Source organism: Strix uralensis, chromosome 18, assembly GCF_047716275.1.
Source record: "Strix uralensis isolate ZFMK-TIS-50842 chromosome 18, bStrUra1, whole genome shotgun sequence".
NCBI classification, from domain to species: domain Eukaryota; kingdom Metazoa; phylum Chordata; class Aves; order Strigiformes; family Strigidae; genus Strix; species Strix uralensis.
Genome location: NC_133989.1, coordinates 17,010,980 through 17,024,091, shown reverse-complemented (window position 1 = coordinate 17,024,091; position 13,112 = coordinate 17,010,980). Strand labels below are relative to the sequence as shown.

At 53.8% G+C, this 13,112-nt stretch overlaps 1 protein-coding gene across 8 annotated transcripts in view; it reads left to right on the top strand.

The window, feature by feature from the left end:
• Positions 1 to 13,112, top strand: part of CHD6 (chromodomain helicase DNA binding protein 6) — a 92,493-nt gene that overhangs the window by 20,419 nt on the left and 58,962 nt on the right. For 6 of the 8 annotated variants that reach the window (XM_074887872.1, XM_074887867.1, XM_074887870.1 and 3 more), the window contains exon 2: positions 11,794 to 11,847. The exons of 1 other annotated variant lie outside the window; for it this stretch is intronic. In XM_074887872.1, coding sequence (XP_074743973.1) covers positions 11,815 to 11,847 — 33 coding nt within the window. In that variant the 5' untranslated portion in view covers positions 11,794 to 11,814. Of the gene's footprint in view, positions 1 to 2,312; positions 2,411 to 11,793; positions 11,848 to 13,112 lie in introns of those variants that run through there. One more of the 8 variants, XM_074887865.1, reaches the window with a different exon arrangement.

Below are 13,112 nucleotides of genomic sequence, written 5' to 3'. Positions count from 1 at the left end.
TAACACCAGGCTTTCTGCTTCTCAACCCAAACCCTCATTTGCCTGCTGGGCTGTAAGGAAAAGCCCCCCCAACATTTCCTGGCAAAAGGTGTCTCCCACTCCAGTCTCTTGGCAGCCCCTTTCCAGCCCCACCCCACTGCGAGTGTAACCTTTCCTTTCAGTCCAGACCCTGACCCTAGGAGCTGTTTTCCAGCTGAGCTGTAGAGAAGGCCTCCGAGCCATTTCCCAGCCCAGACCTCTTGGCAGCCCCTCTTCCTTTTGGCAGTCCCTTTCCAGCCCCATGTGAGCTCTAAACTTTCTCTGAACCTTAACCCTAGTTTTCCAGCTGAGCATTAGCCAAGGCCCCCAACCATTTCCCCAATGAAGACTTTTTCCAGGTGAGGCCTCTTGCAGCCCCCACTTTGCTCAGGTGAGTCCTCCCTCACCCCACTGCTGCTGCACCTCTGGGTTTTCTTCTTCTTAGCCATAACCCTGATTCTCCTGGGAATCTGTAGAGAAGTCTCCTACCGATTACCTGGATCAGTGATTTCTCCCAGCCCAGGTCTCTTGGCAGCTGCAAGGTACTTTTGCAGCCCCTTTCCAGCCCCACTCCAGCCTGCAGCTCTGGACTTTATTTGTCTTAGCATTATCCCAACCCTAATCTTATGGCTGAACATTGGTCAAGGTCATCCTCGTGGAAGGTTTCTGCAAGCCCAGGTCTTTTAGAAGCCCCCACTTTCTTCTAGTGAGCCCTTTCAAGCCCCTTTCAAACTGCAGCTTTTGTCTTTCTCTCAACCCTAACCTTAATTTTACATCTGAACTCCAGACAAGGGCTGCCAGATGCGTCTTCTTCCAGGCCAGGTGTTTTGGCAGCTCCCGCTTTGCTTTGGCAGTGCTTTTACAGCCTCACTCCCTCTGGCTGGCCTGTGCATCCAGGGGTCCCGTTCCCCAGGGAAGAGTTGAGGTTAGCTGGGGTTCCTTTCCTGGTACCTTAAAATTTTATGTGCAAATTTCTGGATTTTTTTTTAAGTCAGAGAACTGCTATTTCAAAGTCAAGTGGTTGGACAGGGATTGTGCAACAATTAGCTCACTTCCCTTTTCCCCCTTCCTTCTCATTCGCTCTCAGAAGATGACACAGCAGCCGTGCCTTCTCCTGTCTGTGGGGTGATGAAGGATGCAGATGCTAGCACAGACAGGCTGCTCCTTCCCAGTTTTGGATCCAAGCTTTGGATTTGGATTCTGGCATTGCTGCTAACATGCAGCATTGGTGGGCAAGGCTTTTCCTGTGGAACAGCTGCCTACAGAAGTTCAATTAATAGTGCTTGTGCAACCTTCGTTGTAGCATTTCCAGGGTTTTGAGTGCTTCCACTGGTGGTATCCTTTAAATATCCTCTTGAGATGTGAGGTGGTGTGGTTGAAATGCAGCCAAGGCCTGTGAGCACCCCAGGCTCCTGGAGAGGGGGAGAGAGGTGCTGATCTGTGGGGTGGTGAGGCAGCAGTAGTGCTCCGGAGCTGGTGTCGCACGCTGCTGTAAAGAACATCTTTATGGGCGTAACTAATTTTGCAGCCTGTAAAGTAGTTTTAGGGCTCTCATGTGGCTTTTAAAGGTGACCTGCAAAGATTTCATGGAAAAGGAGCCAACAGCAGGTTCCTGAGTGCCTGTGATGAGGGGTACAAGCGCTGAGGCCAGCTCTGATGCAGCGTGCCCGCTCGGAGCGGGGGCAGCAGTGCTGTGTGCCCCTCGTGCCGGGGCTGGGGTGCAGTGGCCTGGGGGGAGTCGCTCTCTGCTGCTCTGGGAAGGGCAGGTGGGAGGTGTCAGGATTGTGCCTCTGGTGGAAAATCTGCACATTTTATATTTTCCTGTTGGGAAACTGCAGCCTCTGATTGTGGAAAATTGTTTCAAAAAAGCAAGTCTGAGGTGTAAACCCTCTTTGAAACCCTTTTCTTTTCTTGTGAAAAACAAGACCTTGAAACAGGGTGACAAGCAGCAAGCTCTTCCTCCTGCCGGGCTGGGTGGCTAGCACTCTGCCTCCCCAACGATTAGTGCTCCCAGAAAGCTGAAAATAGTCGGTGCTTCCCATCCCTGGGGCAATTACTTGATCTTCTGCAGCTGATCTGAGCTATTCTCGGAGCTAACAGCTGGCCCTGGCAGGGTCCTGGCTTGGGGGCTGCACACCCCCGGAACCCGGACTGCTTTCTGGAAGGAGCACGCAGCAGCCCGGACTGTGAGCTGTCACCCAGCGAGCCGCCTGCTCCAGCGGTGCCCCGTTAGCAGCCCTCGGTGCTGGGCTTCCCATGGTGGGCCCCCCTCCTGTGGGGCACATTCCCACGTATGCAGGCTCATCTGTGCTGCCTGAAGACCTGCCGTTCCCAAAATGAGCTGGATGTACGAGCAAACTTCACACAGAGCTCGCCGTCGCTGTCACACAAGGTGATGAGTATTAGAAATTATTCTTCTGCGGTAATATTAAACACCGTCAGTTTTGGAAGCAAGGTTAGGGGGGCTGATACATGGTTAGTATCTGCCTGGGAACTCTGTGCACCCCTAGCCACTGCATCAGGATTTTCCTCCTGCTTGCTCTTAGCCTGAAGGCTAGGAGATCTGTGTTGTAGCATCCTCCCAGACAGGCTGAAGCAGCAGAACAATGCTGCTTGCTGTGGTTACAGACCGCTAGATATGCAGTATGTAAATGAAATTAATATTAGAGAACATTGTTTGAGACTTCGTTGTCTTTAAAGTTTCAAAACCTGTCCAAAAATATGCTTATCCCATTAAATTGGGGGACTTCTTTGGTTTGTGACTTTGAGACTGCTATGGGATGTGTCTGAGGTTATCTGAGATGTTTTTGGGGGGTAAAGGGGGACCCTGAAGAGCTGCTTGTTTTAACGCTGTTTACCAGTTGCAGGCAAGCTGGCATTGTAACTATTTTTGAAAACCACATACTAGGAATTCTTTGGTGTCCTGTGGCAGTTTTTTTTTTCTAGATTTCTTGCTTCCAGCACTGTGGCTTGCAACACTTCCTACAGCCTTGCAGTTGCAGTGGTGTTGCAGGGTTTCTCTAGGGGCCTCACATACCGTGGCAATGGCTGTGCAGGGAGATGCTGCGGGCGGGTACCTGTGGGGACACTGGGGCATACTCAGTAGGTTCTGCCACAGATGCCTGTCACCCAGCCCAGCTGTTGGCCTGAGGACCTCTCAGATTGGACGGTAACAGTGATATTTAGGGCATGTTCAGCTCTTTGGATAGGTATGGACCTGAGAACAAAGTCTGCTGGGTCAGCCTGACCTTGCAGTAAGGGTAGGTCAGACTCATAGAGGGTCTGTGAAATGTTCTCCTGGTGTGGTCCCTGCTCCTGTCAGGCAGCATGGCCAGGGATGTGCCTCCAGAGGCTTAGTAAAAGAGCTGGGCATACTTTCTCACTGGGGCATGGCTCAGCAAAGTTGGAGAAAAAAGGCTGGAGGCTGTTCTTGGTGGGACTGGCAGCTAGGGACTGGCTGGGGACCTCCTCTAGGCAATGTGCTCTGAAGCGAGGTGTGGTGGCGTGCTGGGTCCCAGTGTCCCCTGTGCTGGACAGAGAGATCTGGAGAGGAGCTCATCCTTGCCAACTGTCTGTCACAGACTTCTCTGAGCCTTCCCCAGCCTCCTGAATTTCCCCCATTTGCTCTCAGCCATGCCAGCTCTTGCAAGCATCAGATGTGCTGCTGATCACCCTGAGCAGAGTTTTGTCATGGATTTTCCTGGGGGTTGAATGGAGAAAGGGCGAGTGCCATATGATTTTCAGCTTCAGTCCTCTCTGACTTCAGGCCAGCCTTCCTCAAAGCACAGCCCCGGGCATGCAGAGCAGCGGCAGAGTGCCAGGATCCAGCCACGTGCGGCATTCCTCCTGGTTTTGCAGTGTGGGGCTGCCTGCTTGCTCTTTTTAGCCCCCTATACAGGATATAAATATAATATAAAATAATAGGAAGAGAGAAGCAAGATAGGTGCAGAAAGCCGAGCTTCCTGTTCCAGTGCTGGCCCTCATGGGAGCTTGGGGGGAGCTGTGAGAGGAGGATCTCTGAAGCACAGAGGAGCAGGGACGTGCTGTGTGACATATGGACGCCCCAACAGGAGCTTTGATGTTGAACGGTGTGATAGCTTGGCTGTTGGGAGATATCTGGGGAGGGGGAACACACACCCAGGCTGGAGCATCAGCTGGGCAATGAATTTCAAGGGAATGTGATGGTTTAAAACAATGGAGGAGGGTGTGGGGAGAACTGCAGCCCATGTGAACTTGACTCTCTGAAGTGGTTTGATCCTGCCAAAGTATTGCCTGAGCACCTACCACTTCATTTCCATGCTTCAGAGATTTTTGTGAGCCAGGAAGGATATGCCAGTGTGGCTGTAAAATCCTTGCCTGGCATGTGGGAGACTGTGCAGAGCGTGCCCTGAACACCCTCAGCTCGCCATCGTGTTTGCAGAAGTGCCCTCTACCATAGGATGCTGGGAGGGACCCGTGGGGTGCCCAGAACAGTGATGAGAAGGTACTGCAGGCAGCTGGGCAGAGTGGGACATTGAGGAGCTGGTGTGGTTCGCTCTCTTGAGCAAGCTAGTCCTACCAGCTGTGAGTCCTGCTTGCCAGGATCCTGCCTGTGGGGTTTGTATGAGTACCTTTTCTGCTGTGCTCAGGGATGAATCTAGCTACTCCTTGAGTGCTTGTACACATGGTAACTGCTCCCACCATGTACAGAAGGGTGTACCTGCTGCTCCAGGACATCTCCTGGCTCTACTTCATCTGGGTGCTTCTCATTCTCTTCGGTGGCTTTCTGCAGGCCGGGTGCAGGAGTGCGTGTTTCCTAGTCTGGTGGTGGTGTAGCAGCCGTGTATATAAATGGAGTCCTCAGTGCTCTGCTTATGTTCCCCATGCATCAGTCACACATTGCACTTGAGGGTGAGCGGACAAGTGTGCATTTCGTTTGCTCGGAGCTAGATTTTCAGCAGATGGTGTTGAGCAAGCAAGAGACTGGATGATCTGGTGTGGAGATGTGTTGTATGGTGGAAAGTTTGGAAAGGTGCTTTGGCTTTTGTGCCAGGACCCTCCTCTCCTTCTGACATGCAACAGGACGTAGGCAACGGCAGTCTGTCTTTCCATCAGGTACAGTCTTGAAAAGCATCCTCAGTGGCAGCCCATCTGTGATGGCTTTGTCCTAGGCAGTCCCTGAGGCTGCTGGAGGCTGTCCATGATAGTGCTGAAAGGCAGTCCTAGCACACAGCCTCTCCTGAGTGCTGTGATCTCAAAATGTTGTTTTCCTTTGTCTTTGCTAACATGAATGAGTTAACGTGCTACATGGGTACTGGGGGCACACCATGGCCAAGGCTTCACAGACTCCAGCTTGGGTGCCCTGCAAGCACTGTGGCTAATCTGGGCCAGGATGGAGTAGCTCACACATGCCTTTGGGTATATCCCTGTTACTGCTGTAGAGCTCTATTACTTTTCGTTCATATGTTGACCTCCTCCCCCAAACTTGGCTAGTGTGTTTCTGAAATACATGTTAAAAGTTCTCGTCTAGCCCTGGAGATGTGTCTCTTTACAGGTTGGCTAGTCTGGGCCACTGCAGCTTCTCCTTGCCTTTGCTCTTAGCTTGTTTTCAACGCCGCTTTTTCTCCTCCACTGGAAGATCATCTTGAGAAGATCTTCTCCCATTTCTGAGGGAAAACAGAGGTGAACTACTCTGTGGGGATGTGTGCTGATGGACCTGTGTGTACAAATGAGATAGGTGATCGCTGCCTGCAGTGAGCTGTGGTTGCTTTCACGGAGCACTTGTATGTATTTGTGCTTGCAGGACTGGTGTTGGGGGCTGCGTGGCAGGAGCACGTCCGCAGGATTCTGGGAGCATGCTAGAGAGCCTCAGCCTCTGAACTGGGAAGAGCAATACTCCAGCTGCAGAGGAGAGCTTGGCCACTCTTGTGGGAAGGCTGGAAGAGCACATGGTCACTGCTTGGTCTTGGGCTGGTGGTGGCTCAGATGCGGAATTTCTGACAATGTTTTTGACTTGTGTACAGATGCTGCAACTCCTGGAGGAGCCCAGGCAGGAGCGACAGGAAATACTGGCACGATGTGAACTCAGTCTGGTGTAGGGATGTCTTGTGCTTTCAGAACAATAAAAATAAATCCAAGAAAGGAGGGTAGTAACCTGATGTGCCCCAAATTGTGTAACTGAAAACGTCATTGCTAGCAGCAGACGCTTTGTAGAGGCTGTGCCACAGCGAGTTGGTCTGTTCATGTCGAGGGACAAAACACAGCTTTCAGCATTGCTTGCTTGTCTCTTGAAATGCAACAAGACAGCTCCCGAGTGCGTGGTCAGCCTGCCAGCGTGGTGTGCCATGTTGGTGTGCTCGCCGCTGTGTGCAGTGCCCAGTGCCGGGGGTTTCAGAGGAAGTGCCATGGCCTCGTGAAGGAGGACTTGCCTTTGGCTGTGGCAGCCAAAAGCACTGGTGACAGCCTGGTGCTGGGGGTGTTGCAGGCTGGCAGTGCTAGTGTGGGACGTGCATCAATTATCTTGGGTTAAAAAGGCATAAAGACTTGATCATGGAAAATAAAAACTCCCCATTTGTGACAGTGGCAATAAAGCTGAATCTAGCAGCCTGGAGCCCTTGCATGATGTGCTAGTGAGAACATGTTGATCTCCATGTGAAAACCATAAGCTCATTCAGAAAATTGGGCAGTCTCATTTGAGATTAGAGTTTCTCTTTAATCTGCAAATACTTAATTAGCATGGAAATGGCTAGTTAAATGGGGTTCTCAGTGTATATATCCACATGGCAGTGTGGTGGTGCTCCTTAGCAGGTGGCATATTTCCCTTCAGGATGCTGGACAGGTTCCTGGCTCTGAGGCCTGGCGAGATGCTCTGGATGCAGCAGGCAGAAGCAGACCACAGTACTGTGCAGACATGAACATGTCCCTTTCCTCCTCTTCAGCTTGTCCCCTAAGAGGTGATGGCAGGCATGCTTGCTCCACAGGATTATGAACAATACGATGTGTTAAATGCCCCAAGTTCCCTGGTTTCACAACTGGCAGCAGTGACTCTGGTCCCTGGCCAGCCAGAGTTTAACACAGCCTTCTGCAAACCAGGATGGCACATCATCCCGGGAGCTGCAGCAGAGCTCTGTCTGTGGACAGGAGACCAGGCGCTCTCTCCTGACACCTGCAGTGTCTTTGTTGGGCCTCTCCTTGCACATGAATGACTTTGCACATGGTCAGAGTAGGTACCTCTATTAAACTATCTCCTCTGTGTCTCACTGGTATCCCAGCCTTGTTTTATCAGGACAGATCCACACACTGGCTTCAGTGCTATGGAAATACCACTGAAGACCACGGGTCTCCCACAGTTCACTCATGGGTGTGAATCTGAGTAGAAACAAAGGTGTGTGCTGAGAAGTGACAGCTCTGCTTTGGTCACAGAGAAACCTCCTCCTGTGCTCTGCTCTCCCAAGTCCTTTCTTTAACCTGTGCCTTTGTCCCCTCTCATCCTGGTGCTCATTCAGAGCATGCCAGAGGGCTGGCCAAGAACTCCTTCTCCATTGCTGTGTGCCACTGCTGCTGGCTATGGCTTGGCTAGCCCAGTGGCTGGGCTTCTGATGTGCCTCTTGCAAACCCCTAAAGCCAGGAGTGGTCTGCAGCTTGCTGCAATCAGGGAACTGTGAAAGTCCTTCCCTGATACTAACTAACCTTGTAAAAGTTGTTTGTGAGCCATGTGTGTGCAGGTGAGTCCTTGTGCTCTCCCTGAGAAAAATGGGTACTAGGAATGGGCAGCCTACCCGCCCCCAGCCTGGTCCACAGGTGCCCCGGGAAGGAGAGTGGCAGGCTGCTCACAGAGGGCTGCTTTGGCAGCAGGATCCCAGCTCTCCTTCCTGCTGGGGAGCCCAGGAACATCCCTGCTCTGTACAGCCACTCCTGGGAGCACTGGACCTGTGGCGTACACCAGCTGCCTGCCCGCTGTCCCCGTGAAGAGCCTGTGTATGGCTTCCTGCTGCTAGAGATGAGGCTTGTGAAGCAAGGCACGGCTGGTCTAAAGCTCATTCCCTTGTGCAGCTTGCTCGTAGCCCTTCCCTGCCTGCAGGCATCATCCTGCTGGCCCTGTGTTGCATGCTCTGAATCTTACACTAGCCGAGAATTCAGTGCCTGTGAAGTAACAGGCAGGCTGGTGCTAAAACAGCTGATGGGAGCAGAGACCAGGGCTGTGGGAGTGAGCCACCAAGACTGATGGCAGGAGGGTCCAGTAGCCCTTGCCTGGGCTCTGGAGAGGTGGCAGGGTTGGGCCGCTCGCTCGCTGTGGCACCAAGCTTCCTGGCATCCTTTGGCTCTCTTGTTCAGCTGCTGGCAACTGCCTGTGTTACCGCCATGCAGAAGGTGGTGAGCATGCCGGGACCTAGGGTGCTAAATGTGTGTGATCCACAACCTATGATGTTTGTTTTATTTCATAAAAAAAAAGCCCTGAAAACCCAGGGCTGAGTGATAGGAGCAAGCTCTTGTAGGCCATGCGGTAAGAGGCTTCCAGCCTGGGCTAGCCCAGTGCTGAGGAACTTGTAGCAAGGTATTTATCTTGGCTTTTGCTTGCCAGAAGTGATGGTTGTCTTGCAGACAGTGTCTGAGCCTTTCTCCTTCCCTGACATCTCTTTGGTCTCAGTGAAACTGCCTGTGTGGCCTGTGGGGCCCTGGCTCTGCTGGGGTGGGGGCAGAGGGCTACAGACGCCCTTGTAGTCTCTCTCTGGGATGGCTTTGGGCCTGCCTGGGGCTCCAGAGCTGCACAGAGCCATGCTGGTGAGATGCAGTGGCTCCTGAAGGGGTGGGATGAAAGCTGCCAATGGCCTGTTCTCCTGCTGTGGGAGAAGACGGTGCTGCTGGATCCCATCCTGGTGCTGTCCCCATGGCTCTGTCGGCAGGAGCCTGACGGAGATGGCACTGTAGTGCTGTAACGCTGGGGACCAGGGCTCAGCCTGCAGGCCTAGAAGTTGTATGAGCTCACTTCTGGGGCTAGCCTGCAAAAACCCTTGGTATCTGCTAAGTGACAAGTGGGGCACTTAGTTAAGTTTCAGGGGGCAAGTCCTCAGCATTAGGAGGTGACGGGGAGAGCTCTGTGAGCATAGAGGGGACCCCATGGCTTGCCAGGGCTCTGGGGGAGGGGCATCTTGAGGGAGCTCACAGCCTTTTGATGATGGAAAGAAAACCAAGAGCAGGAAGAGTGCCTGCAAGGACTGGAGGGCCCAGGATCCATCTTCTGTGTTACTCCAGAAGAAAATCTGTGAGTGAAAGGCTGGGAAGCAGAGCCAGGGCAAGAACATCTTCTGACCTGGGAGCCAAGTGGGCCCTGGCAGGACCTGCTGGGTGCAGGCTGAGGCTGGCAGGTGAAGGTGCTGCTGGCAAGGAGGGGCGAGCTGGGTACCTTGGAGTCTCCTGCAGCCCAGAGGCCTCTGTGAAAGCCGAACTGAACCCAGATCTCCTACACTTCTGGCTCTGAAGAAACCCTTGGGATGGGGCTGCTCTCTGCTGGAGCCTGGCAGGATTGTTCTGAGCTGCAGCAGCCACTCAGTCTGAAATTTCCACCTGGTCCTTCCTGGAGAGCACTGCTGCTGCAGCTGCACACATCTGCCAGCCCGGCTTAGCCCCTTGTCCTCCGGGCCGTTCTGGGGCACGATTGGAGGAGCACAGGAGGGGCTGACAGGCTTAGTCATGAGAAAGTTCTGTGACATCTGTCCACAGATGCCATCAAACTCCTCCTCACTCAGCTGGTGGCACTGGGTGCCTTGCCTTACTGCCACCAAGCTTGATTTATACGTGGGATGTGCTGGCCTGGCCTCTGCCATGTAGCTGGGATCAGAGTTAGAAGCCTTTGCCTCTTCTCCCTGGTGTGGTGGGCATGAGCCATGCACCATCGTCAGCATGCAGAGTTGGTCCCCTCTTGCGCTGGCCTGAGCGCTGCCTACCAGTAGGACCCATTGGGCTCTCCCCTTTGGAAAGAGAGGTGCTGGGTCAGAGGAGAAATGACTCTGGGCTTCGATAAGGCCTGGGCCTAGCAGGGTGCTCCTGCCGGGGAGAGGAGACATGATGGGGGGTGCAGGGGGGTCGCTGGGCCTCGCCTGCAGGCTGATGGTGGTGTGACCTGTGCCCATGTGCCAAGCGAGTCCGACAGCTGCAGTGGCAAGGGAGGTTCTCATGTCGCTGTGGCTCGTGGAGTGGGGTTTGCATGGGACAGGAGGGAAACAGGAGGCAGGTGTTCGTGGGATTTGTGTCTAAAACACTTGTCAGATACTTCTGGGATCTTTGGCGCCCATTGCTGGCACTGTGGGAGCAGACAACTGCTGAGGGTCGGCTCCCCAGAAAGCATCTGTTGCCTGGAGCAGGGGGCTCTGGGCAAACCCCGGCAGCTCTGTCGAGTGTACCGTGGCTGTGGCCGCTGTGGGGAGGGACAGGGCTGTAATCTCACTGTGTCCCCTCGACTGTCACAGCTGGTGAGCGTGTTTGTCCTGGGGAGCTGCAGCAGTGTCCTGACCTGAGATCGGTGCCATTTCCGATGCTGACCCTGCCTGTGGTGGGGCTGCCTCTGGCCTTTCTACCACCACAGCACCAGCAGGAGGGAAGCAGAGAGCCCAGCTTTCTCCTGCATCTGGCAGTGTCCAGCCTACACCCAGTCCCCAGAGAAAGCCTGGGCAGGTGCGTGTCTGCTCGCCAGCCAGCCCTGTCTGAGGGTGTGTGGCAGCCCGTGGAGGGTGTGCTGGGTGTTGTGGGTGTTGTGTCTCTGTGTTTGGGCGCAGCTGCTCAGGCAGTGCCTGCAGGGAGCTGTGGCCATCGGGAAGAGACCAGCTAAAAGGTGCTGCTGGCTGAGCCGGACCACAGCCACCAGGTGCAGGGTGCTGAGCTGTGGTGCAGGAGCCTGAGGGAACAGTTTTCACCCCACAGAGCTGTCAGGGTGCTGCATCACCACAGATCCCTCGTCGGTCCCCTCCTCCGTCGGGGGACAGTGTGGGGTCCTGGTCACACAGGCAGTTCTGCCTCTGGCACTGAGGTGCTGCTAAGAGCTGGACTTGCAACTGCAGATCCTCTGGCCAGGCCTGGTGTGGAGGGGTTGCTTGGGAATCACCTCTGCCTGCAGCCCCCCGTCCTCCTCTGGGATGTGAGGTGGGTGCTACTCATGCAGCATCCTCCTGCGCTGCGGGGGCCCAGGAGGCAGCCAGCTCACTGGCCCCGTCCCAGCGTTTCTCTGGGGGCTGCTGCAGCTCGCTGGGGAGATGGTGTCTGCCAGCGTGGCGCTTCTTCCTCCTTGCTTGCCCTGTCCTTGTCCCCCTGGCAGCTCTTCCTTGCTAGTAGGGCTCGCAGCCTGCTCAAGCTCCTGCATCCTCTCCACATGTCTTACTGCTGTCATTGCTACTTGGCACAGACTGGTTTGTTTACTGCTTCCCTCTGCTGCTGCAGGGTTGGCAGCATCCGACACGTCTGTCAGGGGTGTCTGGGGTGGGTTTGGGGTTCTGGGGAGGTGGAGTGTGTCTCCGCTAGCCCTGGGTGCACCACTTCATGCTGGGACTGCGAGGTTGGTCTTACCCCGTGGGGTTCAGGTAGCACTGAGCTGCGGGGAGGCATGTGGTCGGGCTCCTTGCCATGGCTCAGCAGAGCAGATGTCCCCAAGCTTGTCTCTGAGAGCGTTTCACTCCTGCAGCGTTGTTGCTCTGAGTGGCACCAGGGTTGGCTCGGCCTCTTGGAGGGGTGATGTGGAAGGATGGAGTACCTCAGGTTCACCAGTCTCTTTATTGTGAATTTTTTTTTTTGTGTTGTGTCTTGCAGAAATAATTCATCCCAGATTTGATGATAATGAAAATACAGAAAAAAGAAAAGCAGGTTTGTGACCCTCTCTCCTTCTCCCAACTCAGCTGGCAAGGCCTGGGGACCACGTCCAGTGTGTGAATTGTTGCTGTTGCTGTGTGGTGGGAAGCGGGCTGGGGGGAGCGGGGTGGGGCTTGCATTTCCAGACAGGGCCGCAGCTCAGCACGTCGAAATTTGACCTGAGCTGCAGCCTAGAGCAGATGAGTCTGTTGTGGGCAGTTGAACAAGGTGGGGTTTATCTTCAGTAATTGAAATGCTCTTGATTTAGTTCTGTTTCCTGTGGAGGAACAACCCTTCTTTTCCCTCAAAGCCCCTAGTATTGGTTCTTGTTTGAATCTCATCACCTATATATTACAAAACCGCATGTTTGCTGTGATTACTGCTAATAACGTGGTGCTCCAGGACTAACACCAGCGGGGAGGTTGGGGCAGATCACATCTGTGGGGCTGTGAGAGGTTGGCCAGGGAATCTTCCCTTGCTCAGAAATAATCCCATCCCACCAAGCTGCCATTTCTGAATTGCCGCATCGGATCATAACTACCTGCTGCTCTCAGAGGAGATTTATGAGCCAGTGGTCTTTGTATTAACTGTGGACAGAGGAAAGCCTGACCATCGGCGCTCTGATAAGGGGAAAGGACCTGTTACATGCATGGAGACTCGCTCTGCCTGCCGGGCTGAAATATGGCTGGAGATATAAAGCAAACTGGTCCACCCTGAGCTGATTTGTGTCTGTGCTGCTTTTAATGGGAAACCATTAAATTGAACACTGAGCTAGGGGATAAATCTGTTGGAGAGCGTGAGCTGGTGCCATTTCTAGCCAGCTCTGAAGCAGCGTCTTCGTGCTGCTCAGGGCAGCTGCAGATCGTGCCGTCATGGCAGGTTAATGGGGAGGAGGCAGGGAGGGAAGGGTTTAGAAAAGGCGAGTGTGTTGTTCTGAGCTTGCAGCACGCCAAACGCTGCAGAGACAGGAAGGTGTGTGTACAGAGCAGTGAGACTGTAGGAAGTAGTGAGTGTATCAGTGTGTCCTAAAGATGCTGTGAAGAAGCAAAGCCAGCCTCAAGGTGAGGAGGAGGAGGGGAGCGTGGCAGGTGTTGCATACAAGCACTGCTGGGGCAGGGGGAAGGCCTGTAGGAGAGTTTTGGGGCACAAATGAGTGATCTTTCTCCTCTGGTAGCAAAGCCCAGGTAAGAAATTCTTACCACTCCACTGGACTAATATAACAGGTTTGGCTGCTCTGGAAATGGGATTGCTGAAATGACGTGGGTTTTAAGCACAGCAAA